Here is a 25,911-nt window from a genome sequence, read left to right as displayed (position 1 = left end):
TTTTTTTTTTTTTTTTTTTTTTTTTTTTTTTTTTTTTTTTTTTTTTTTTTTTTTTTTTTTTTTGCAAAAAAAAAAAATAATAATAAATAAATAAGTAGAATATAACATGTACAATGAGGTAGGGATGTAGTAATCTAAGTAATTATACATTGGTGTACTAGCATTAACTTGTACTCTTTGACTGCTTGTCTTTGATACCTTAGGAACCTATTTGTTATTATTGGGACAATATTCTATTACTTTCAATCATTGGAGATCCATATTTTTGTCGTGATCTAGGTATGGCGTGTAAGGACTGGCCAATGCTTGCGGCGTCTCGAACGTGCTCATTCTCAGGGAGTTACCAGTGTTGTTTTCTCTCGTGATGGAACCCAGTTGTTGAGTGCATCTTTTGACACCACAGCAAGGTTGGTTCAAGATCTTGATTGTTGCTATGAGAATATTTTCTATGTTTGCTCTAGTGGACATTACTATATGGTATATGCTAATGGGAATTATGGTATTATGTGGTTAGTTTTTGGCTTTTTTTTAAAAGAAAAAAACTTCATCTTTACTTTCTTCTCCCAAATTAATTCTTGGATGGTCACGACTTCTTCCTTTTTAATGTTATAACTAATTTGTGTTATATTTGATATAGAATCCATGGCTTAAAGTCTGGGAAACTATTGAAGGAATTCCGTGGCCATTCATCATATGTGAATGATGCTGTCTTTACTAATGATGGAGCACGTGTCATTACCGCATCTAGTGATTGCACGGTCAAGGTTGATCATTATTTTGACCATGTTCTATGCCTATTGACTGTGCAGTGTAGTTGGCAGGCTGGGATCGTTCCAATTAACGTAGTAAATTTGTTGTTTGTTGTAGGTTTGGGATGTGAAGACAACCGATTGTCTGCATACGTTCAAGCCACCGCCTCCATTAAGGGTTTGTGAAACTGCTTTAATTGATGAGAGATATTAACACAAAAAACTTAGTGTTGCTCACCACTGTTCACTTTTTGGAATCCTAGGGAGGAGATGCCTCTGTGAATTCAGTTCATATCTTCTCCAAAAATGCCGATCTTATTGTTGTTTGTAACAAGACATCGTCAATATACATCATGACATTGCAAGGGCAGGTACTTTTGTTAATTGCTGAGCTAGGAGTAAGATCATTTTCTTCCCTCGATTGTCTTTCTAGATAAGAGACTATTTTATTGATAAATAAAATTTACATGGCACAAGGCTGTGAAAACCAATTGGTAAAACCATAGAAAGGTTGTAGTCACAAAAAGTGCCCCTATCAACACTACGGTGAGGGTTTCAAAACACTGTTCAAATTGCATCACCATCCTACCCACATTTTGAAAAAATGATGTTCTTCTCTAGATTGTCATGGTAGACATATCAATTAACCTCTTGATATTTCCACGTGGATGTCTTCAAGTATCTAATGATTAGGTGTGGCATTGAAGTTAACTGGTGCAGCTATTGCTGGATTGTTCTCAATAATTTCAACATATTCTCTCCTTGCTCTTGCGTTCCTACACCTTTATGCAAACAAATGTAGAAGTATCTGCTTGCATGACTTTGAAGCTGAATCACTTTTTGGTTTGTTTTTTTCCAAATTGCTTTGACATGAAATGTAGTTGCATGGGTTACAATGAAAGTTTTTCTGAACTCCGAGTAGGTGGGATATGATGAAAAAGATTTCTTTTTTACAAATTATTATGATGCTCATGACACTTCAGAAAGTTCTGCAGAATAATGTAATTAATACAATTACTATCTTGGCTTATTAATCTATTGCTTGCATATAGGTTGTCAAGAGCTTCTCTTCTGGTAAAAGAGAAGGTGGAGACTTCGTTGCAGCTTGCGTATCACCAAAAGGTGAATGGATATACTGCATTGGTGAAGACAGGTCTGTTTTCTTATGTTTTAGATGCATAAAATTAAATTCATCCAGCTGTGTTGTGTCCTCTATTTGTCATGTTTGGTGCAGTTTCCATTTTTTTTTTTTTTTTTCCAGACGTGGGTATACACTGTTACTAATTCTAGTTAGTACCCTTTTTACTGAAATATGATTGTTTGACCTTACCAATTGTAATTTCTTATGTCGATTTGCGTAAGTATATGTTGATATTTCCATCATGGTGAATAACATTTCCATTATCTCTTAAAAAATTGATGAAATATAAATAAAATATCAACGAAGTGGACTTAATATTAATAAAGAAGAAATTTCAACTTATTTAAAATGGGTGAAATGTTTATTTGTTTATTTAAATATTTTTTCTTATTTTTATATTTAAGATTCTTTAAAAAAATATCCATCTGCATAGACAATTGATCAATATTTTCATCGCGATTTCTTTAAAACTTATAGCTCAAAATTTTCATCAAGATTGACATCTAAAACCACATATATGGTCTCCATTTGCGAGTTTTTTCATCAACAAATTTATTTATTTATTTTTATTTTTATTTTTAACCTATGTTCTTTAATTTGTCTACCATATGCAGGAATATGTATTGCTTCAGCCACCAATCCGGTAAGCTGGAGCATCTCATGAAGGTATGTGTTTTGTACTCCAATTACTTGGATTTCTCCTGGCCGATTCTCAGTTGTCCAAAGATTGGAACACATTTCTTATCAATATGACATTTTTATCTGGCTATGGTATTTTATTTGAATATTTTGATGAAATCAGAGTTGGCTCGCCCATGTATAATTTATAAATTATAATTAAGTAGGTTAGTATACTTTAGGTTGCTCTTTCTGTCAGTTGCCCTAGAGTATAGTTTTGATCCTCCAATGCCTCTCCTCACAATACAAATGAATGAGAACATGGAAAGGCTGTAGGTAAAGCCTATTGTGTATGTTCTTCTACGTGAATAAGCCATCAAGGAACCTAATTTTAGGAAAAATATATGAAAGGTTCTTTGATTGAAGGAAATTAATTACATTAAAAAACTTAATCGATGGATGATCGAATGCTTTGAAGTTGTTGAAACAAGTTTGAATCCCATGTAGCTATAGGAAACTCATAAAACCACTTGGTGCCATGTTGATTGTTTTTGGTGCATAAAGGAATTCCTCCCTCCTTGGTACGTTTGCAAGACATAACTTTCCTTTTTCTTGGGCTTGTTATTTTATTATTGGTTTGAATTGTTACATATTCTTTGCACGACTGGATGCTAGATTGTTTAAACTTGAAAGAAGCTCAAAAAGGAAAATATAATGATACCAAATTCTTTTAATTTGTTTCTGCTAGGTTCATGAGAAGGACGTGATAGGTGTGAGTCATCATCCTCATAGAAATCTAGTTGCTACTTATAGTGAAGACAGCACAATGAAATTATGGAGGCCTTGACTCTTCCTCCCATGCCTACTATTTTAAGTGAAACTTTTAACACTTGTAGTTGTATTCATTTATCTTATTTGCAACTTAGTTTTCTCGATGAACTAATGGTATTATTTAAATGATGATAATCCATGTATGGAATCTTGTGGTGGTGTTGCCTGAGCATGCTCCGTGTAGAGTATAAAGATAAATTGGTGATTCGATTTGTTAAGAGAAGACAGCCAGCAACCCTGCTAAAATTTTATATGAACTCCTTTCTACCCGTCACGAACAAGTTCTAGTCTTTCATATGAGTGCGTTATTTTGAACTTTGAACAAGTTCTAGTCTTCTATATGAACATGTTAAAATCATCACTGAACCCATAAGCAACTCAGATTTGAACTTGTTTTGTATGCAATAATAAAATCAAAATGGTTTTGTATGAGAAGAACAACACGCTCTTTGACAGATATCATAATACTAATAATCCGAAGTGAAATTTGAAAGAAAGCTGGTCTCTACGGGCAGAAAGGTCTGCTCCCACGAGTCCTATGACTTGGAATGGTGAAGTGCCTAATCCTGCCCTCTTGTTTCCTGAGATATCCTTCGCAGAGAAAAGCCATAGAGAATTTGTCCTCAACCACTCTGTCCACATCATGAACGAACACATCGGTGTCACCCTCCTGTCTGTTCCTAGCCATGAGGCCAGCCGTGTAGATGGCACTCATCCTTCCGGGCGCCTCATTGAAGTAGCCTGTTGGAGCATCCACCATTATCAAGTCCCATTCCATGTCATAAATCTCGGTTGGAAAGCCTTTGAGAGCAAGTTGACATTTGGAAAATCTGGGGTCTCCCACAGTCTTGCACTCTTCTTCCATTCCTATCTTCATAAGCTCTTCTGCTTGATGGACCTTGGTATCGTACTGCACGTTATAAGCCTCCAACGTGGGCACCCGCTCCTGTATTTGATCGATCCAGGCCTTGTCTTCTTCGAGGAAAACCGTGCGACCTCCATGGTTGAGAGCTGTCCACATAAGGCTGTCATGGCCCAAACCGAAGACCAAGAAGTTGCAGGGTGACTTTCTTTCCAGGACTCTGGCGGACACAGAGATCTCCTTGAGGGTTTGTTGAGGGGTTATGTTGGTGGTTGCGTAATGGATGAGAGCGTTGGCCAGAGAAGGCGGGGTCTTTGTGCAACTTGGAGTGAAGGGAAGAGATGGGCATGCCGGTTCTTCTGTCAAATTGGATACATGGGTTTGTGCAACGGGCGACGGCCTATTCTGGGAAGATTGTAAACCTGATCTAATTACTAACATGAAGATGGAAAGGAAGAAGAAGAGAAGAAGAATGAGCTTAAGGTTAATGGAGAGTGGAGGTCTGGACCTCATGCTCATTGTTGAATGTTGTTGTTGAAGCTTTTTCTGAAAATTTATGGACGAATTACATTAACATTCAGACGATGGAACGCAAAGTTGCAGAGATCCCAGACATTTATGAGAACGCAAAGTTGCAGTGGAAGAATTGCAAAAGTAAAGTTGAAGCGAAGAAGAGAGCTCCAAATTTGATGGCGACAAGATGGTTAGGAGGCTGTTGGTTTGGTAGAAAAGTCCACAACAGTTGGTGGACCTGCTGGGCAGTTTTTTCTTTTTCTACTCAATCTTTGTTTCTGTGAATCAAGACTAGGCTTCAACTTAAATATTTCTCGCCTAAGTAGTAATATCATAGAATGAAAGTGAAATAATTCTATTTGTAATATCTGGCGGGGTACTTACTACTTGGAAATGTTGTTTCTCATGATAGGTATGTTGGAAGACGGAAACGTGGTGTGGTTGGAGATTTGGTGACACTAATAATGCGTCTTTGCTTGTTGCTTCAAAATAAATCAATCATCCAAAACCATTCTCTTGCTTTGCACTTTGCCTCTTTGAGTTGTAAAACCATTCTATTTTAGCTGGAAGCTGGGGTCTAGATTCTCCATTTAGATTAAGAATAGTTTAGATTAAGAATAGGAGAGGAAGTGAAATTTTTTTTTTTCGTGCCCAATTTTTTGGTTTCATCCCTGCCCGCCTAATATAAATATATTAAATATATATATATAAAGTAAATAAGTTAATTTTAAGATTTTAATTTTAATATTTAAAGTAAAGACTATGTAGTAAATTTTTTTGAATTATAAAATAGTACGTTAAAATTTAAATTTAAAAAAAAGAGACTTGGTAGAAAATGGTACATATATTTTGTTTTATGATTTTTTTTAATAAAGATTATATTAAAAAATAAAAAAGTTTTAAAATAACTATTTTTTAAAGAATAATAAATATAAAAAAAAATTACCTGAAACCAGTTCCTACAAAAATAAATTGAGAATTTGGCGGAATGAAAAATGAAATAGGTAGTACTCCTCATTCTCACCCGTAGACATCTCTGGTTGTAAAACACGTGCATGTTCATCCTACTACTTAACTTTTTTTTTTTTTTTTTGTTCTCTAATTTAATTTATTATTATTATTTACTAAATAGACTGAAAAGGATCTTCTCAAAATTATTTTTTTTTTATGATTTTTAAACACCGGTAAAAATGATTTAATTGTCTAAACAGCACTACAAATTTTAGGATTACAATTTATTTATTTTGGAGTTGGAGGATGGAAGATTAATGTATAAAAGAAAACTAATAACAATTAAAATAGTTTTGTTTCTTTTTTTTATTATTATTACAACGTTTTAAGAAAAACGAAAATAAAAGGGACTTTCAAAAAATGGATGGAGAAGGGGAGGCGAAGTGGCTGAAAAGTGGCGTCCATATATAAAAGGAGTTAACATTCCAAACAGAATTGAGCGCCAAAGCTTTTGTCTCTATTTAAAGAGAATGAAATTCTCGGTGAAGACATGGGGCAACGGCAAGGCGCGCACCGGATTTCTACAGCTCGTCCACTGCGCTTCCGCCATGGAGACTCCCGCGTTACTTCTCTCTACTCGCGAAGGACTGCCTAATTTCATCTCTCCTGATCTTCTTCCCTCTCTCCCTTCGCCTGATTCTCACCTCCTCCAATTCAGTCCTCTTCACTTGTAAATATTCTACACAATCCCACGCCTTCAGCTGCATTCAATCGTTTCATTTTAATTCGATTTGCGTTCGATGTACTGATCACTCACTTCATTCGCGTTCACTGTGTTTCTAAATTGGAGTGTCTCGCTCTACTTTGTTGCATGGATTTTCTTTTCATTTATTCGTTCTCGTATAGCTTAAGATTGTTTGTCTGCGAGGACGATTCCTGGACTATAAACTATTCTACAATCATGAGAATAGGACTGGCTAAAGCATGAGATAAGAAGTTCGTACTTGTAAATAATCGCGCGGTACCTTTTGGATTTTTCTAGGGGAATATGTCATAGGAAAGGACGATTACTGGCGATGGATGTAGAGCGTGTAATCATGGAAGTTGGAATGATAATTATGTCGCTGTGATTCTTAACTATCTGAACGGCTGAGTTAATGATGCAACGACTAATTTATGATGTTGCGATTTATGCTCTAGGCTCTTCTTACACAGCTTATCTATGGATTTTTTTTATAATCATTTGTATGCGTGAAAGAACAGTCAATAAATTTGTGGAATCCATTGCTTTTATCCATCTTTGGTCCTCGATTCAACTTCCGTACATAAATAAATTTTTAACTCGTAGATGACATGCTGTAATGAAAATTTAGTTCTCTCTTTAGATTTATCAGATGACTTCATTTTTGTACAGGTACGAGGTACATTAATTGATTCTCTACGTCGTTCTCGATGTTGGTGGCTGTTTTTCTTTAGGCACTTTATGCTCCTGTTACAGTTCTCATCCAAAATATCGGCTTAGATTTTCTTGATTCCATCTTGTATTAAAAAATTGGCTGTCCTTCACTGTGTTGTTAACAAACAAGTCTGGTAGAAAAAAAATATTTCAAGTATAACATGAAGATAGTTGTTTTTAATTGATATTGGTTTGATGTTAGTCACATTGACTTTTTTATCATTTATATCATAGCATAGAAGGTCATTCATCAAAAACAATATCAAGTATTGGAGGGCTATAGCATTTACTTGGTTTACATGAATATGGATTTGCAGCTGTAGCAAGGGATTCTGTTCAGTGCCTTCCTAAGTGTGATGCTACCAATAAGTTTGGAGCATCTTTTGAGACTACTAGGGGTCGTCGTTCGGTAATGGAATCTCACTACTTGTTGCATCAACTTTTGCTATCTATCTTTAGTATATAATTTGGAAAACTAGTTTCTAAGTTCGCTTTGTAATTGTAGATTAGACCTGTTGCGTAAATTGAAATGATTTCGTGCATGAAACCAGACATTTGGGCCTCCTTGACTGATGAAGTACCATCGTGGGTTTCAGATAAAAGGAATAAAACATCAGTGGATCGAACTGTGAAATGGCTGGATGAATGCATCACAATGAACTCAGTAAGAACGCTGGGATGCCCCTTTTATATATCAGCATCTTGTCTGGATTTGAACTCTGCTAGATGTCTAATGTTGAGAAATGTAGGTCAATGAGAATTATTTCTAAGCATTTAGATAAGCAGTACATAATTGCTCTTTCGTAGTGTGTTGTGTGTTTTAAACTTCAACAAGTGGCTAGGCCCATAGAGAGAAAATAAGTTGGGAAAAGCAGCAGTAAAAAAAGCATTTGGTTGTGCAATTCTATAGGGAAATTTATAGCATCATAGTGCTTAGATAGGAAAATTCATGAACGAGCAGAAAGTAGGCCAAAATTTCCAGAGCAAGCTGGCCAAAGGAGGGGAATTCTGGTCCCTTTTAAATTGATAGAAATGACATAATTCTATCAGATAAGAATGTTGTGACATAATTCTATCAGATAAGAATGTTGTGAAAAAGTTTGGTGGATTTCTTTAAACACTTGTTCATGGTAGGTGATCATCAGAGATTTTCCAAAATCTAAATACTAGAGTGATTGATTGGACAGGCTTTTACTTGCATATTTTAGGTATAGATTCTCAAGTGTAAAAGGGTTAGGTGCCTAAAGTTCCCTAGACTAGGTGCCTATGGGTAACGATTGGATTGTGGTTTCCCACTAGTATTTTAGAAGTGGTTGTTAACAAATGCACAAATGAAACATTTTAATAGCTTTGTTGTTTCTGGATATTATGGCATGAGATAGCTGTTCGGTGCTTCCAGAGTATCATTTTAATAGCTTTCAAAATGCCCTCAAATCAAGAGTATCGGGCCATATACATGCAGCAGAATTTATAGGTTGTATATAAATTTTTCATATGAAGAGATATTCTTAATATTTTTAGAGTGTATCTAAGTCATATGACTGTTGCCTTTTCTGATAAGAGTCATATGGCTGTTGTTGACTCATTAATGCAAAAGCAATATGGGAATGCTGTCATGACTCATGGTGTAGTGATAGTATTTAGTCTTTACGTGTAGGTTTGGTCCTTATATTTTTCTCTTTTCCCAATCATGTCAAGAGTGATTTGAAACAAGTAACTTATTATTATAATGAAGACAGGTGGAGCTGTTTTTGGAGCTATTGTTGGAGACAATGATGTAGAAGAACGTCAAAGATGTGCTGCGGAGGTGGTTAAGCGTTATGTATCAGGTTCAATAACTTGTTCTTTGTATATAAGGTGAAACAGTGGTAATTAGTTCAAGAATTAATTGCTGTAGAGCTAATTTTGTGTTATATCAATTTCTAGCTTCTTGCAGAATTTGTCTAGACTATCAAAGTTCTTAATAGCCATTAACATAACAAATAAAATTTTGAACAGAATGTCAATATTTGTGTTCCTCGACCCTATCTAGCATGTAAGGAATGATTGTTTTCCCGTTGCATTTTGTTCAGTTAAATTGATCATTTCTATCATAGTTTCTGGCCGCTTATTCTGATTTCTCAGTTTGAACAAACAATTTTTGGTAGCTTACTGGATTGGAGGTTTTGGGCTTGGAGAGAGCAAGGATGAGCGTCCTGCCCTTCCTGATGCCGTTACGGTAAGGATTTTGCTTGTAATGCTGTTAGGTTTGTCTTTTGGAACATTGCCATCCTTTTTCTGCACCAACTGAGAACGTGGATGTTTTGCATGTGAACTATACTAGCTTATGAGTTGAACATTGAAGCTTTAAGAGTAGCAAGTTGGATTTGTTTGTGTAGTCCTCTGTTAACAATCTGTCGGAGTTTGGTTTTTTTTTTTTTTTTTTTGAAGTTTTTTCTATTCTCTTTACGCTCATAGCCCTTGATGATTTTTTTTCAAAGACAAATAAAAAGGCAACTTCACTGTGATTCTCATTACATCCATATCCCTTTGCTTCTCCCTCTTTCTCTGCGTCACTTTCCGTATCCTTTCTTTTCTATTTTCACTCTCTGTATTCTAAGTAGCTCTATCCAGAGCTGTGTTGCCTCATGTCCACTTTTATTACACATTTTCCCGCATGTGTTTTGTAAGCGAAAAGGAAATGTACTACTTGCAATTCTTTCATTCCTTGCACAGGATGTTTTCCCAGAGGAAATGCCCCGCGTGATCTGTGGGCTTGGACTTCCAGGTATAGTTTTTCAATCTTTTAGATCAAGTTGCTTGACCAACTTAAGTGTACCTCAATTTGACCAAGAGTTGCATGAAGCATGCGTCTTGTTTTGACTTTTGGTTGGATTTCGTGTCCACCCTGTGGAAGCTGGAAATACATATTTCTAATATTTTATGGAACCTAGGCTATGTTGGTTTATGGCTTTAGTAAGCCTAAATTTTTGTAGCTTGTGACTAAGTTTGGGTTTAATAATCATCACTATTAATGCAGACTTTATGATCCTTTTTGTAATATTATTGTGAGTTCTCTGGCCCCTAGAAGAGCATTTTGTAATTGTCGTTTGTCAATCAAACTAGTTTTGTCTAAATATCTCTTTTGTTAACATATAGATAAGACAGACAGACATATAAGGCAACACCTCTGACAAAATGTTGGATGGCCCCTGACAAATTATTGTGTTAACTGTTCAAATCACTTGCTAAATGTCCATGAAATGCTGGCTCAGATACTGCTGGAGTTGTATGAACATTTCACTACTTGAAATATACTTAGTTGTCCCAATCTTCATTCTCACAGTAATAATTCTCACCTTATTGCAGACATAACACTCATCATTACCTAGGATTCTTTCGATCAATCCGAGAAGCAATCAAGGCTGGAAAATTTCAGCAAATTCTTCAGAAATTTGCTGAGGTGAGGCGCAATCATCTAGCCTTGGCAACATTGGCACTCGGCTCATGACGAGCTCGTCAAACAAGTAATTTTAATACTGAAAATAATGTAATGTTTCATTAAATTATGTTATGAACTGATCATAATATTAGAAGCAAGTATGCCTCGCCTCTATATTTTCACCCTCATAATTCCTTGGTTGATAGGGGATCTGATTGGAGATATTGGTCCATCTAGCATCTAAGCTCTTTTGTTGATTATGTAACATAATAATACATTAGACATATTCATCAATAGGGACTTAGGATATGATAATTTTAGGATACAGTGAATACCTTAGTTTATAAAAGAGTATCCTACATCCTTAAAAGCATGCTTAACAAAGTCTTCTGTTGCTTCACGGGTAAGAAATTTAATGGTATCAGACGTCAAGACTATAAGGTAGCTGCAGAATACGTCTGGAATATATGAGACAATATCTGCTTGTAGTTACCAGTTTCAATATCAGTATTGGGATCGATAAAGTAGGGTACCTGATATTTAGGATTTCGATATTTAATTAATAGTGTAGACAAGGGAGAGGGAACAGTCAATGTGCAATGTATATAAACGATAGGAATAAACGTGGCACATAAATCATACAACACAAGATCAACAAGAAATCCAACGGAAGGCTCCCCATAACAAGGATTATCTTGATCGATCCATCTGGATCGGTCGATTCTGTAAATCTCATTAACACTGTTATCATCTCTCCTTAACCATGCATTTTTTTTTTTTTTACATACTTCTATATTTTCAACGAAAAATTCTCTTTTTGTCCCCTAGTTTTCTTGCAATTACTTTTTTTACCCTTGAAGTTTGAATTTAATTTTCATCATAAGTTTCAAAAAGTTACATTTAAGTTCAATTTCTATTTGGTTCCTAGGTTTCAAAATGAAAGATTACGTTTTTACCCTTGATGTTTGAGTTTAATCTCTATTTGGTTCCTAGGCTTCAAAAAGTTACATTTTTACCTTCAAATTTTGTGTTTAATTTTCATTTGGTTCCTAGGTTTCAAAATAATTTCTAACTGTTTCTAATTGTTTTCAAAAAGTTATATTTTTACCCTTCACTTATGCTTTATTTGGCTTTTAGGCTTCAAAGAAAGTTTGGTGATGCTTGGGGATGAAACTGCAACACAGTGGGTGAACTGAAGATTTCAAACACGGAGGCAGTGTCGGTTCCTATGGATAAGCAGAACCAGATATTAAAAAAGAAAAGCTTGATAGTAGGTGGGTGGAGAAAGAATGAGTTTGCTCAAATTGAGTGAAATGGTATGGTTATAGAGATCTTATTGGTTCCCCATATTATACAAAGCGATCAATGAAAGATTGTATGAGCTATATATGCAGCTTTTTTAAGTGGTTTATCTAAAGCTTGTAGAACTGATTTTCTGAGATTAATTTTTGCTGTTCTCTAATTGTTAAGTTTCTAAGTTTCTTAGTTTCAGTTGGAGTGATATGTTGCCATGTTTTATAATAGGATGTTACTAAAGCTTGTAGCTGTTCAAATGTCTCAATGAAAAATGCACGTTTATTGAAATACATGTGTACTCTTCGTGGAAATTTTTATTACCAAGCAATCTCGGTTTCTCATAAGAAAAATCCGCCACCCATGCCCATAAAAATTGATTACGAAAGATGAAATCAAAAGCGATTTGGCAAGTGTGAAAAAGGCCTCTGGAGGGTTGTGTTCATATCGTTGGAAGAGGACGAATTCGAGGCAGTGGGAAATGATTTCTACACCCCCAAAAAAAGGGTTGCAAATGGATTTTTTCGGTTTCAAAGAAAACTGGTTGGAATACAAAATAAATGGAGGTTTAAAGGAATTTCTTATGCAGAACAGGGAATTTCCAAGCTAGTAAATGATCCGACTAGCTTTACGACAAATAAAGTCTCTCGGGGTTGCAAAAAAAGGGTAGTTGAAACTTGGAAGAAAAAGTTTGAAGTTGAGGCTGAGGTTGACAACACATGGAAAGAAAACTACCATTGTAAATAGTACTGTAGTAAATAACAACATGACCTCAAGAGCATGCAGAAATTCATTCAGACGGAACCATAAATCCATAATTATAATAGTAAACAGTAATGTGGGTTGTGTAGTCAGTAGCGAACCTCTTTTGATCCGGAAACGTCAAGAAGTAGCTTTGTCCGTAGAGATCCTTCTCCCACGTTATGAAGGATGTAAGGAAGCTCCAACTCACATAATGCCTCGCGCACAATTCGAGCATACTGGAAAGATGAACAATATTTATTTTACCTCAATACATCAGAAGTATAACAAAATACTAAAGTTTACACTCCTAATCATTGTCAGCACGCATTGATCCATTCACATTCTTAGAATGGAAAATTATCGTGCTGCTTATCTGGAGACTCGGGGCATATTTAGGCAGTGTACTAACCCAAAAACCAACTACTATTCGGTTGCAAATTCCGACCTAACAGACCCTAACTACTAATAACAGACCACCAGATTAAGCAAACTGACATATAAGAACAATCAAAGCAGAGTAATTTAGCTGCTAATGACGGTTATCTCAGCAGCCTAGTCTTTAACTGAGGTTATAAATGAAATTGAAAAGGTGAGATAAACACACCACAGGCATGTGTAATATAGGGAGGATAGCTCATCACTGTACCGGATTGTTTTCGTATGAGAAAAGTTCCAACTTTTTTGGCGGTGGGTCTGTCGAGGCCTTTCCCCACAATGTCATTCCTCTACCAGCCCTAAGAATTGTTGGCATCCACCCCGTAAACAATGTACTACATAAAACAAATATTTAGATCACGAAGGAAAGAAGAAGCAGAAGCAGAAGCAGAAGCAGGAGGAAAAGATTATAGGTCTGCACACCGCACAAAACATCCGTGATATCAGATAACTCTTTCTTTCTGATGCATGTTAAAGATTGTGAGAACTAACATGGGTTTACGACGCTGTTTCTTTTTAGAGCTAAAAAGAGCCACACAGCAACCTCTTGCAGCTGGGAAATGTTTGATTCGATTCATGCTGCTATGTACACAACACCAAAAAAAAGAAGGAAAAAAAAGAAGGAAGAACGCCGCAGGTAGTACAGCTAAAATGGTTTTGCATGTTATGAAGGGGGGCCACGTACTTCCCAAACTAGCACTATTCAACATGCTTAACTACTGTCTTTGGATCCGATGCATTATTGTCGGTAAGATCACATTAGTACCGGTAATTAAGAACATAATTACCATTATTATTATTATTATTATTATTATTATTATTATTATTATTATTATTATTATTATTATTTTGATAGACCAGTGAGAAAAAATGAAAGAATTAAGAACATAAATAATTACGAAAATTAACAAGTCAAACAGCTATCAAACTTGTTCTCCCAAACAACTATAAGAATCTCAATAACAAAAAGGTTAAGACGTCCAGTTACCTTTCTAAAAGCCCTGTTGAGGGGTTTCTACCATTTCCATACTGATGAAAGAGGTATTTCACGATATCACCTATGAGCAAAATATAGAACACATGCATGTAATAGAATAATCAAATAGCATGGAAGCTGGCCAAGGAAAGTGAAAGATAAGAAGAAAAACTGGATGAAAGATTTTGTATCTCATTTGGAGGATACTTGCGTTTCCCTTCATGCCTATCCAACATCAATGAAAAGTTTTGGTTTGTAAAAAATTGCTAAATTTATCTGGTGAAAGTAGATTATATTCTTTTCTTCGAAGTAAATTTATCTGGTGGAACTCAAAATTCAGATCGCATGAGTTGATATACACTATTCTACACATGCAAAACATGAACGATCACAACAAAAAACGTGAATTAAAGCAATAAAGCATTAGAAAAGTTGGGGAATGTGGATACTATAACAATAGGAGGCTTAATCACTTACCACTTTCATACATTGAAGTACTGGTATTTGGATCAATAAGAAAAGGAAACCTGCATTTACAAGTCTTAATTGAGAAGATGAAGTGACATATGTTTAGAGAAATAAAAGCATGTCATTACTTCTTATGCTATTTTATGGTTGGTTAAAATCCAAAATAAAGTCGCAGAATAAAACCATGCCTCCACAATTGAAGGACCTCACAGAAAGGTGTATATTTTGTTGGATAAGATTGGTAAATGAAGTGGTATAATGGAACCATTTCTTCTTATTAAAAAGGTGTATAATTGCAAAAGCATTAGCATAAGCCAAAAAATTAGCTAAAAGCGAATTCATTGCAGTCCTTATTTTTCACCTGAAAATTCTTCTATATCATTCTAACTGGAAGTCCTAAATCAAGGCCTTACCACATTCTCCAAAAAATTTCCACCTGCCTATTGTAATTGTGCACATTAGTAGTTGCTCTATATTCTCGAGCATAAATGAAAAAACTCACTGAACTTAGTTTTTTCTTTGATCATATGAATGAACTTGAACCAAGCATCCCAAAAGCATTTCTTGGCAGACATTAAGGTTCCAATTAAAATTGTGCACCTATCATCCTAGGAGTCAATTCATCTTTACTCCAGCCTCTCCCTAAGGGTCAGTCATATACTTCCCCTCTGGTTGATGCTACACCTTTAACAAGGTCAACAGAGAAAGATCCTTATAAGATTCTAAGAGACAAACGGCTGAAGACCATCTAGTCAATGATCCTACCTCTCCATTTTCAACCAAAACCCTTCTTCCAAAGCACCTTATCTAAAAAGTCTCAATCCACAAGATTACCTTGCAAAATCATTTTTCTTTTTCATAATAAACCCAAAAAAGATATATATATATATTTACAAAATTTATTTTCATTAAAGAATCTTATCATTTAGAAATATGAATCCCGGCTAACAGAAGCTAACAAAATTATTAACAGAAAATGTCCTTGGCATATAACTCCAAACTACAAACTAATAAAATGTTTTTTTTTTTAATAAAAAAACTATATTTTATAACTGTAAGTGTCAAAGCCAACAATACATGAACTAGTCAAATGGGACAATTGCTTCGCCATGCAATGCTCAGTATTAGAGAACTCATAGCAATGCTAAAACCCTAGTAGGTGGCTGTTATAATTAAACTCGTGACTTCAAAGGCATTTGGGCTTACAAGTAATCCTTTGGACATTTGACAAATTAAAGGTGGTTTCTTTCAAACTGTACATTTGTAGGTCGGAAAGAAAAACACAACTGATTAATTTTTATATTTGACAAATTAATACACCTTTTATCAGACTCCATTCATTCTTTATGGCACCTTAAAATGATCTTGAATAAACTGAAATATGGACTAAATAGAAAGAACCACGTACTGCTCTTTGCCACCACATTTCTTAACTATGTCCCGATGTCTAATGGAACCCTTAGGACAAGGATACACCTGCATAATATGCCGGTAAGTTTTGAACAGCTAATACATTGAGTTAATAGTTTGATGCAAAGCATTAAGTGGACTAAACATTCGAAGCAAACAAAAAGTGATAGTTTGGCCGAAGTTAACAGGGATCAATATTGAAGTCAATTAAATTTCATTCTTTCTATAAGACAGTTTAGATGGAGTACCTCGAAAGATGAAATTCGTTCCTTCTAATGGAGAAAACTAGCTAAAATGCAACTTCCAAAAACTTCCTGAATGTTTATCCTCAGTCGAATAATATGATAGAACATTATAAAACTGATGGCAGTATAGAAAAGAACATACGCAGCCACTTAACCTTCTCAAATTAGATTGTATCAGATGGTCACACATAACATATACAACATCAATGATAGGAATTAAGGAATTTCTTTTAGAAGTAAAAGCAATCAGAAGGCTGGTTGTAAGAAGTGAAAATAGAGAAACTTGATACAGAAACAATTTAGTCATTGAGCTACAGGAAGCAATCAAAACTAGTTTTTATGTATCTTTTCGATCCATTGAAGTCAAGTAGAAGCTTGAGATCAACCCGATATTCGAAGAAAACAGTCAAAATCAAAGCTAAACCAAATCCATTTGCATGGAATAAATCTTTTGTAGATATCAGAGTGATTTAGAGCAGTTTAAAACGGACTAGAAATGGCAATAAAGTTAACAGCTCAAATGTTTATTAAAATTTAGCCATGAGATATTGATGCAACAAAAACTAAGTCGACCAATTTATTTCATACCTCTACTAAAAGATCCAATTCAGTTAAGGCCTCTCGAACCCTCCTGCAAAAGGGGCATGCCTCTGCCGACAAGTAAGATTTGAAATGAGAAAACTTGTAAATACTGCTATTCAATAGCTAAGATTAACTGCTCCGGAGAAAAACTTGGAGTAGAGTACAACACAACTTCTTTCAAGAATTCCACGACAGTATATTTCAAAACTGCATTCCTTATTGTAACCAATTCATAAAGCCACTTTGACTCTGGATATCTTCCTTGTAAACTTCACAAAAATCATCCTCCTTCTTGAGTAAAATATATTTTATTCAATATAATCTCTGCTTTCTATCAACATTGAATTCCATAAAAATTAACCCTGAGATATCAGAAGGTAATATTATTTTGGCTTCCGACATAAGATAACTGCAAAGTTAAAAACAGACATTACCAAATTCATAGAGTTGCAAAGGCAACAGAGGCTCCAAATTAATATTCCTATTGCTTTGAGAACTATCCGACAATGTTCTTGATCCCCATGGAAGCCTTGCCAGTGTAGATAAGGAAGATGTGGCTACCTGCTCTATAGCAACAAGATGAGAGATGTCATAGAAGGATACTAGCAAGCTATTCAGAGTAGCATGATTGAGAAATGCAGGAAAAAGCGTGTAGCAACAAATAAAAAGGTGAAAAAAATATTAACATTGTCCTGACCAGAAAATATAAACAGTTATTAGGTTAAATTGTTAGTAATGTAAGCATGTTAGAAGAATATTGAAGAACGGATAGGCTACATCTAGTTAATCCTATGTGAGTAAATCAGTCTGACATCTCTGTGCGATTAAGTAATAAACAGTCAAAAAGTAGTCGTAGATCTACCGTGTAAAGCTGTCAGTTCTATTTATTTGCATTGATATAATATATAATCTTAGAACCATAACAAGATCTGTATCAGTCTACAATATGTTCCAGAAAGAAATTACGTATGGTAGAAGTAACTATGAAAAGAAGATAACAACAATGATTGTAAAAATACCGGCGAAACACAAAAATAAGGAAACGCATTGAACGAAAAAAACAATCCAGAGGGTAAAGAGCGAAAAATTATTGCCTCCAAAGTAAAATTCCTCTCTCTCGAAGGATCTCCAACCTACAATTCAAAAAAATGAAGATGAAGATTATTAACATGAGGAGGTAAAGTTAAATGAAATGAGAGAAAAGGATCCTGTTCTATGGACGAAGAAATGAAATGAAGATTAGAAGTAACACGCGACAGTTCTTAGACTCTTTCGGTGGATATCAATGACAATTAATCAAGTCAGCTTCATCGGAAACGCTAATTGAAAAGCATGTAAATGCGCAAGTTTATACATATATATTTACAATTTACTCACAGCGAAAGTATTGAGCAAAGGACAGAGATAAGATAGAAAGCTTGTAGAAAGCTTGCTTCCATTGCTCGAAACTGCATTACTTTCGGGCGAATGCTGAGCTCGAGGTTCTTCAGTTTCAGCACCTGAGCGAACAGAGTTTGCGTGAAACCTGTGTCTGCGTGAAGAAATTCTCAAAAATTTTGATGAAATCGGAAAGAGATTCCGATTTAGAAGGACGGATGTGGTTGCTTGGTTGAAGCTGCGATCGGAAAGAACGATTTGTAGAGAGGAATAATATGGAGTAGTGAAAGAAAACGATGACATTCTAATCGCCTGTTTGGCTTCAAACCTCAAACTGCCCAAATCTTTTGGGATGACTAATATATATACATATATATATATTCCCTCCTCTTTTTCACTTTTTGAGGCAAATACATTTTAGGTTAAAATAATATTTTAATCCTATACTTTTATTTTCATCTTATTTTAGTATTTATACCTTCATTATCTAAATTGAGGGTACGTAGTTTTAAATTTAATTTTTATCGAAACTAATTAAATAAAAACATTCTTACCGAATAAATAGAGGCTGTGAGTATGTTTCCAAAATTTATAGAAAAAGGATTAATAGATGATAATTTTAAAGAAAACAATAAACTGTGTTAAAATAAATTGAATTTAAAGAAAGTACAAATATTACTTATCCCAAAATAGAGATTAAAAATTATTTTTATCCTACTTTTTAATATATATATATACACAGAGTACACCAACGGAAATAGTTTATAACAGGTTTTAAAATAATAAAAATGGATTTTATTTTGTTAAATAACAAAAATTGAACAAAAAGGTATAGATGTCGGTAGGCGGAAAAATGTATAAAAAGAACAACAAAAGCTTTCACACCAAAATTTCCAATTTTCACACATCAATTCATTTTATTTAATTGATCTGTCCACTTTCAGTGATTTTATTTGGTTTTATTTAATTTTTTAAAAAATTGTGATTTTATTTGGTTACTATAACCCCATATTTAATAATACTTTTTTATATAAATATAAATAAAAGATACCTACTTTTTTTCTGTGGAGGGTACGTTGGGTATTGTGCTTTTATATAGAACCTGCAGTGCGTGCCGAATTTACATTTACAATTTCACACTTTGAGGAAATAAAACGACAGGTGCAGCAATTTCCGTGTACGATACGATGAAAAAATTTACAAAACTTTTTAAATTTAATTTAATAAAATTGAAATATTTTTATTATTATTGTTCCTTCTATTATCTTCTACCACGTGCATTAAATATAATTGACCAATTATATATATAGTCAGTTTATTCAGTGCCTCGGTCTATGAACGGCCCACTTGTATTGGAAACTTGGAGTTGGAGGCCGACATTTCTTTACAATTTGCAGATGTGCCCATTAACTCTCAGAAATTCACTTTTCTATCACATTAATTATATCATATCTCTGTATGTATTTTTGAGCACCTGTTTTTCACGTAATTAATTAAACATTTCTCATGTACTCCACAACAAATTTTAAATCACTCGAGAATACTTTCAACGCAGTAAAAGTAAAAATATTTACAGCAACTTATTAAACTTATTACTCTTCAAAATACACAACTCTACTGTTAAAAAAAATCTGGAAAGTAGTTAATTTTGTTTTTAAATTTAAGATAAAATAATTAAATTAATAAAGCACAAAATGAAACACACACAGCATAGTGACGAAAGCAATGACGTGGAGAAACATCCTTACACGTGTAGCATAGTCATTGGGCAAAATATAATTAACCTAAAATTAAAGCAAGCTGTAAAAATATAATATAAGCAGTAAAAGGATAAAATACAAGAGCCAGGGTGCAAATATATTTTTCTGATAATATAAACAAGAAAAAGGAGAAGAGAGGCAATATTATGAATGCAGTTGAATGGTTAAGGAATTAACACGCGTCCAAAGTTTGAATGTCAACCTTCCTCCCAATTGTGACTGAAAATTTTGACCCGATAATATTTAATTAATATTTGAAATTGACTTTCCTCTTGGATTTCAACCTATAAAAATCCCAAAACCCAAAATCTTTCTTCGTCTTTCCCATCGGCTCAAACTCCAGCTTAATCCAATAATATACAGTCAACCACTCAAATATGGCTTCCAATTCCACCAGTTCCTGTGACACGAAGAAATACAAGGGCGTACGGCGGCGTAAGTGGGGGAAGTGGGTGTCGGAGATTCGAGTTCCGGGCAGCCAAGAGCGGCTGTGGTTAGGTTCTTACTCGTCGCCGGAGGCCGCCGCCGTGGCTCACGATGTCGCATATTATTGCCTGAGAAGACCCTCAAACCTGGACCACCTCAACTTCCCGCCGACGGTGCTGCCCTTGACCAACCACCTTCTTGTCCGAGACGACGTGTCGCCTGGCTCCATTCAGAAGGCAGCCTCCGACGCCGCCATGGCTGTCGACGCACAGTATATATGCAACAACTTGCCTGACCGGGACAGCAGCGGCGGGGCAGGGACATTTCAGAACTATACGGCGCCAAATGATCAAGATCTTTCCGTTGAAGATTATCTGTGAGTGTTAATTTGATGACGAAATCAGCGCGTCCTCGAATCAACGGCTGGGATGGGACGAATACGATATGTATTAAGTAGCGATCAACTTTCCATTAGAGTGCTGCCGGGGTCAGCCAGGCTTTCCAACTTTTCGATGGTTTAGAGTCAACACTACTGATTTAATTGTATATATTAATTAAATAAAAATACATTGAAAATTGTGGTCGTATCCTAGGAAGTAGAAAAGCTGGGTGCTTTTTGTTTTTTTTGGTGAGTATTTATGATATATCATGGGTAGCTCCAACGATGCTCTGTTCGTGAGAGGTTTCCATACTCATAAAAGAAATGTTTCGTTTCCCTCTCCAATCGAGACGTGGGATCTCACAATCCACCTCACTTGGGGTCAGCATCGCTAGCACATCACCTGGTGTTTGACTCTGATATCATTTGTAACAACTCTAGCCCACCGCTAGCAAATATTATACATTTTACCCTGTTACGTATCGCCATCAGCCTCACAATTTTAAAACATGTTTGTTAGGGGAAAGTTCCACACCCTTATAGTAATGTTTCGTTCTCCTCAAACCGATGTAGAATCTCATAGTGTATCCTACCAAAAGTTTGAGCTAATAGAGCTAATAAAAATGACGAGGAGGCAAGAAGAGGATGATAATGATAGAAGGATAGGGTTTAAAAAGGAGAAGTGAAAGAGAGTGGGCGGGTGGGGGAGGAAGGAAATGAACGGTGAGGGGAGGTGGAGGGCGCCGCCAAGACTTGACTTGCCGTGTGAATACGAACAAAATTCAACCTTCAAAAGTGGGAGTTGCATTTATAACAACAGGGATGAGGATTACGTTGGCAGCCCTGGCCATGAGCCGTACGGTAAAAGTTTGAATTAATATCAGACATAAACACATTCTAAAGCTATTTTGAATCAATCAAGCAAATGTGAACACAACACAATACTGTCTACATAAATTACATTTATAAGTAGGTATTATAAGAGATCGTTGTTGTCCTTAAAGAAAGATGACGTCTGCTAAATTTCAAAAGCCATCTAACTTCTGTACATTTGGCTTTCAGCTTTTATGGCTTCAACTTTGATTACACCTTCAGCTTCAGAGATTTTTAATGTTCCTTCATATAGAAAACTACATATCTTGCTTAGGCTTTCTGCTCAACTCTGAATAGTCCCCGCCCATCAATTGCAATATCTCCTCCCACAGTCCCTCTGATGAGGAATCTGATGCGCCTCCACAGATTAGATTTGAGCTACAAGCTGCCACATACCAGTAATCTGATTCAATTTCCTCCCTCAATTGATCCAGTTGCCACCCAGCATAACCCACAAAGAATCTGAAGTCCTGAGGTTTAAGGATTCCCTTCTTCACCAGCACTGCAGCTTCATCGAGGCTGTTTCGAGCGCCAAAGCAGAGGCCTGGGATCACTTCTTCAAACCCATGTAGTTTTGATTTTTCTCCTGTTTTCAGCAAAAACATGCTCGCCTCAAGAGGCCCCCCAAAGTGTAGTGAGCAATCAGAAAATGTAGTTGCTAAGTCAAGATTGGTTGGTTTCATGTGCTTGATCTTTTTGTGGAGTGGGCGGTTAATCACAACCCCGAATGGCCCCTCCTGAGGATGTCTGCTTCCAGATCTGAGGAGAAGGATGACTGTTCGCTCAAAAGTGCGAACACCGTCCAACTTCTCTGTGGCAACAAGGACACAGCCAGTCTCAGGTACAGGAATAGGATGTGCCCACTTCAGGCCGAGAGTCTTAGACTCGTGAGCATTTTCACTCTGGACGTCCATGTCAGCTTCGACCTTTTCTGCCTGCAAAATATTCACACCACAAAAAATAGTTGCATTGGAGTTTATATTTCTTTCATTGAACTTGTTTTGTTTGAGACCATATTCTTCAGCAATCCGATAATAGTACTAGAATAAGACGACAAATAGCATTTCCAGTCGGACACCCATAATAGAAAGCAGGACAAAAAACAAATAAAACAAAGCAGGGGACCGGGACCCAACAGGAGAAAAAATTGAAACTAGAGAACTCAGATCGCTTTTGCTCTCACACCTCTTTGACAGAACTTTGCAATACAACTTTAGCCATATATGAGCGGGTTTCTACCCTGAGTAAAAACTTCGAGACGTGGTATCTCATAATTACAAAGTTATACCTCTTTCTTAATAAGGAGTGTGATCAATTTTGATTTCAAAAAGAAGAATGAGAAATCACCTGCTCGCGTGAGAATAAGTTTGCTCTGAATTCTCGCCAGTCCAAATTAATATGATGTGCTTTCTTGGAAGAAGTTTCATTACTTTTGCTGCCATCAGAAATATTGTTTGATTTAGCGTCGTCTCCAGGAACTGAGTGATCTCCATTTTCTGCACTTAAGAAATCAAAACAAAAAAAATAATATTTATCATGGTAGACATAGTAAGAGGAGTCCTATTAACATAGAGGATAAAAAATAGCTCAAATAGTACAGATGATAATATTAGAATGATATTCATAAGGAGAAGCTACCTACGATCCGTGAAACAGTTCACTTTAATTTAAAACATCCAGAGCCTCTCCAAGGGGATGGCGGTACCAAACTTTCATAAAGTGGAGAAGCTTGTTCTTTTTCAGTTACCAAACCTTCCTTTTTTCACAAAGTAGAGAAGTCCCACGAATCTATAGCTATATCCAACATAACACTAAAGTAACATCTACTAAGAAATACCACTAAGCAACGTATTTTCCTCCTTTTTATAACTTTTCGGAGGTCAGTTGAAGTATTGGCTTGTAATGTTTCTATGATTCCTTAACTCCCAGCAATTGTTGAAGGCAGAAACACTAATCTTTGAGAATAGTTAGCTTACGGCAGTGAGCGGAAAAAGCACATGTGGAACATAATAAAAATAAAAAAAGAAAGAAAAAGGAAGAAGTTGAATATCCTCAACGTGTGCAGAGCCACAGAGGATAAAAACATAGCAAATGTATAAATGGCATTAGAGGCATGGAGGGACGAAAAACAATACCAAAGACTAACCATCTATAAGGAGTATACGATGTATAATTTTAGATTTTGAACTTTGAACGATATGTGACTGGAACTCAAAACTGTAAGCAGCAAACAGGATGAGCACATCAGTGGGCCAAACAACCAATTTTTACATTGAAAAATGAAGAGTAAAAAAAAAAAAAATCCCCTAACATCCAATTTCCATGATTTTTTAACAGACTTATGATAAAGTAAAATAATACAACAAGCAAAGTAGTAAGTAATATGGAAATTGTAAGAGAAGTGAGGTATGCACAAAGAAAAATTCCAAAACACAGAATTTTCATCTTTAAGTGCTATAGTGACAAGAGCATCCTCCTCTCAAAATACAACACTTTTTCGAAGATTGATACAACATCATACTAATCTTATTGGGAAAATCAAATATTCTTTGCAGGAATTTCCAACAAAATTGATCCAGCAACAAGAACTAGAAAGAAGAGGAAATTTTCAGGAATGAATTTCGTGGGGCAAAACTCGAGTGTGGAAAGACCTATTCAAAGACTGTGGACTGTGGATGGTTGTTTGTTGATGGGCATGTTTGTCCATGTCGATCATCACAATCGTTTGACCACTATTATTCTCATTAGCTACAATCCAGTGACTTCATTTACCTCTAAATGCAGATATACAAGCTTTCACAACTAAACACCCATACCAAATAGGCACATCTGTGAAAATATAAAGGTTCCTCACCATAGTATATAGTTACGAATTGGGGAGCATGCCGTGAAGCACTCAATACAATCTTTGTGGATGCGCACACCTGCAGCCTTGAGGGTGGTGTGTATGTCTTCTGACTAGCATTGATTAAGTTTGAGCCTGTCTGACTTATATATTAACCTGCGGCTTACTTTCTATAACTAATGTGCATAGCCCCACAATACCTTACTAGAAACAAGATTTTTATCATTTAGTTGATCGTTCTTAAATATTTTCCAACATGGATCATATCCCAACTCTTTAATTACATTAATGAATAGGGAACCCGCAAGAAAACATGCCAAAAACAAAAGATTTTCCAACCAAAATATCATTTTAAAGAGGAAAAAATAAGGTAGTTCGGGAAATGGATTAGTTTAACAGCACAGCACATAAAATGAGAAGAATTGAAGATAATGGTAATAATGAAGGATCCACACACTATGATGGCCAGTATACAAAAGCAAGTCACAAAGGGGAAAAGACTCCCGAGAACAGAAGAAAGTACCGAGTACCATGCATAACCAAGGGGCTTATTTGGCAGCTGGGCAACTAAAACGTATGATGTTAATTAGGAAAACTTGCTCGTCCTAAGCTGGTATTACATAGCTGTACCGAAACTCCGAGAAGCATGATGCTACCAAAGGTCATGTCCTGATTTTAGGTTTCGAGCTTACTTAGCGATTCTGCAATCAATACTATATCATAATTTCCAGCAATCATAACCAAGCAGAGAAAAGGGCCATGGAAATGACAAAAGAAATCCGGAAGCCATGACGTGAAAGAACCTAAACAAACAAGAACAGAAGGAAATTGGGGACGAACAAACCCCAAGGAACGAAGAATCCTGGAAGAAAATAAGTACCAGGAGACGGAGAATTGTCTTGATTCTTTTTCGCAATCGCTCTCACCAGAAAGGAGCGAGAGACAGAAACGGGAGAGCAAATCCTGGGCCTGAATACTCGGATCTCAAGCAGGCGGAGAAGTTGAGCGCCAAAGGGATGTGAACAAGAAAATCTCCTCGAGGGCTTCGCCAAAGAGCAAGAAATGGGTCTGTCGGGAAAGGAGTGTTTGAGTGAGAAGGGCGGTGGGGGAGTGGCGGTGTTCTTGACATTTACAGCAAAGAGATCCATATCGGATACGAATTTGGCCGGGAAATTAGATAGAAGCGTCGGAAAGGATGATCCAATCCACCCAAGAACAGTAGAGATGTGGAGAAAAGAGAAAAGGAGAGAATATTAAGGAGATATATATTGAAGATAGAAAGCCAAACAATCAGCAGCTAACAGTTAAGGTGAAGGCAGCGAGGGAGAGAGAGTGAATGAAAAGGAGATATAGAGAAACACAGACCGAAGATGCCATAATTTAGCGGACTTAATGTTCCCCGCCTGTTACGAGAACCCACTCTTTATTTTTGGAAATCATCAAATTTTCCAAGGTGTCTCGCACATCTTTAAATAATTATATTTATTTTTTTCAAATTTTATAATATTCGTGTTTGTATTACCAAATTGAAAGGTTTTAAAATAATGTTTTTTTAT

At 35.8% G+C, this 25,911-nt stretch overlaps 5 protein-coding genes and 1 pseudogene across 7 annotated transcripts in view; 3 read left to right on the top strand and 3 right to left on the bottom strand.

Annotated features, from left to right (window-relative positions):
- LOC111489200 (suppressor of mec-8 and unc-52 protein homolog 1-like) overlaps positions 1-3,596 on the top strand; it is a 13,667-nt gene extending 10,071 nt beyond the window's left edge. Inside the window, exons 10-16 of the mRNA XM_023137309.1 lie at positions 280-407; positions 638-764; positions 868-927; positions 1,013-1,120; positions 1,802-1,902; positions 2,505-2,556; positions 3,257-3,596. Coding sequence (XP_022993077.1) covers positions 280-407; positions 638-764; positions 868-927; positions 1,013-1,120; positions 1,802-1,902; positions 2,505-2,556; positions 3,257-3,355 — 675 coding nt within the window. The 3' untranslated portion in view covers positions 3,356-3,596. The remainder of the gene's footprint in view (positions 1-279; positions 408-637; positions 765-867; positions 928-1,012; positions 1,121-1,801; positions 1,903-2,504; positions 2,557-3,256) is intronic.
- A 101-nt stretch (positions 3,597-3,697) lies between these two features.
- On the bottom strand, positions 3,698-4,820 carry LOC111489201 (glucuronoxylan 4-O-methyltransferase 1-like). Its single transcript, XM_023137310.1, has one exon. The coding sequence runs from the start codon at positions 4,718-4,720 to the stop codon at positions 3,845-3,847; it is 876 nt and encodes a 291-aa protein (XP_022993078.1). The 5' UTR covers positions 4,721-4,820; the 3' UTR covers positions 3,698-3,844.
- Positions 4,821-6,111: 1,291 nt separating this feature from the next.
- On the top strand, positions 6,112-11,857 carry LOC111489154 (annotated as a pseudogene).
- LOC111489153 lies at positions 10,686-18,405 on the bottom strand. 2 transcript variants are annotated; one of them, XR_002719330.1, is made up of 11 exons: positions 18,073-18,405; positions 17,790-17,828; positions 17,130-17,256; positions 16,702-16,763; positions 15,867-15,934; positions 14,468-14,517; positions 14,003-14,072; positions 13,226-13,349; positions 12,699-12,815; positions 10,878-11,075; positions 10,686-10,789 (listed from the first exon to the last, which is right to left on the bottom strand). XR_002719330.1 is itself a non-coding variant. In XM_023137225.1 (10 exons), exons 1-10 carry the CDS (start codon positions 18,373-18,375, stop codon positions 10,977-10,979), a joined length of 1,059 nt encoding a protein of 352 aa, XP_022992993.1. In that variant the 5' UTR covers positions 18,376-18,405; the 3' UTR covers positions 10,777-10,976. The 2 variants fall into 2 exon arrangements, 1 of the variants encoding a protein (XP_022992993.1); XM_023137225.1 differs by having other exon boundaries at positions 10,777-11,075.
- Positions 18,406-20,059: 1,654 nt separating this feature from the next.
- LOC111489308 (ethylene-responsive transcription factor ERF020) lies at positions 20,060-20,836 on the top strand. Its single transcript, XM_023137453.1, has one exon. The coding sequence runs from the start codon at positions 20,210-20,212 to the stop codon at positions 20,636-20,638; it is 429 nt and encodes a 142-aa protein (XP_022993221.1). The 5' UTR covers positions 20,060-20,209; the 3' UTR covers positions 20,639-20,836.
- Positions 20,837-21,471: 635 nt separating this feature from the next.
- Positions 21,472-25,730, bottom strand: LOC111489210. 2 transcript variants are annotated; one of them, XM_023137321.1, is made up of 4 exons: positions 25,236-25,730; positions 24,365-24,490; positions 22,858-23,006; positions 21,472-22,445 (listed from the first exon to the last, which is right to left on the bottom strand). In XM_023137321.1, the coding sequence occupies exons 1-4, from the start codon at positions 25,501-25,503 to the stop codon at positions 21,768-21,770; spliced, it is 1,221 nt and encodes a 406-aa protein (XP_022993089.1). In that variant the 5' UTR covers positions 25,504-25,730; the 3' UTR covers positions 21,472-21,767. The 2 variants fall into 2 exon arrangements, with proteins under 2 accessions (XP_022993089.1, XP_022993090.1); XM_023137322.1 differs by lacking the exon at positions 24,365-24,490 and having other exon boundaries at positions 25,236-25,724.
- Between the last annotated feature and the right edge of the window lie 181 nt (positions 25,731-25,911).

The sequence above is a fragment of the Cucurbita maxima genome, unplaced genomic scaffold, assembly GCF_002738345.1.
Source record: "Cucurbita maxima cultivar Rimu unplaced genomic scaffold, Cmax_1.0 Cma_Scf00014, whole genome shotgun sequence".
Lineage (NCBI taxonomy): Eukaryota > Viridiplantae > Streptophyta > Magnoliopsida > Cucurbitales > Cucurbitaceae > Cucurbita > Cucurbita maxima.
This window is presented reverse-complemented; position numbering and strand designations above follow the sequence as displayed.

What these genes read in the sequence shown, in the direction of transcription:
- LOC111489201 (XM_023137310.1), bottom strand. Translation starts at nt 4,720, where the DNA reads ATGAGCATGAGGTCCAGACCTCCACTCTCCATTAACCTTAAGCTCATT.
- LOC111489153 (XM_023137225.1), bottom strand. Translation starts at nt 18,375, where the DNA reads ATGTCATCGTTTTCTTTCACTACTCCATATTATTCCTCTCTACAAATC. An exon ending in AATTGGATCTTTTAGTAGAG is followed by an intron (nt 15,935 to 16,701) that starts GTATGAAATAAA and finishes CATATTATGCAG; the next exon opens with GTGTATCCTTGTCCTAAGGG. An exon ending in TCAACAGGGCTTTTAGAAAG is followed by an intron (nt 13,350 to 14,002) that starts GTAACTGGACGT and finishes TGTTTTATGTAG; the next exon opens with TACATTGTTTACGGGGTGGA.
- LOC111489308 (XM_023137453.1), top strand. Translation starts at nt 20,210, where the DNA reads ATGGCTTCCAATTCCACCAGTTCCTGTGACACGAAGAAATACAAGGGC.
- LOC111489210 (XM_023137321.1), bottom strand. Translation starts at nt 25,503, where the DNA reads ATGGATCTCTTTGCTGTAAATGTCAAGAACACCGCCACTCCCCCACCG. An exon ending in AGACAATTCTCCGTCTCCTG is followed by an intron (nt 24,491 to 25,235) that starts GTACTTATTTTC and finishes TAAGTCAGACAG; the next exon opens with GCTCAAACTTAATCAATGCT. An exon ending in ATTCGTAACTATATACTATG is followed by an intron (nt 23,007 to 24,364) that starts GTGAGGAACCTT and finishes TCTTAAGTGCAG; the next exon opens with AAAATGGAGATCACTCAGTT.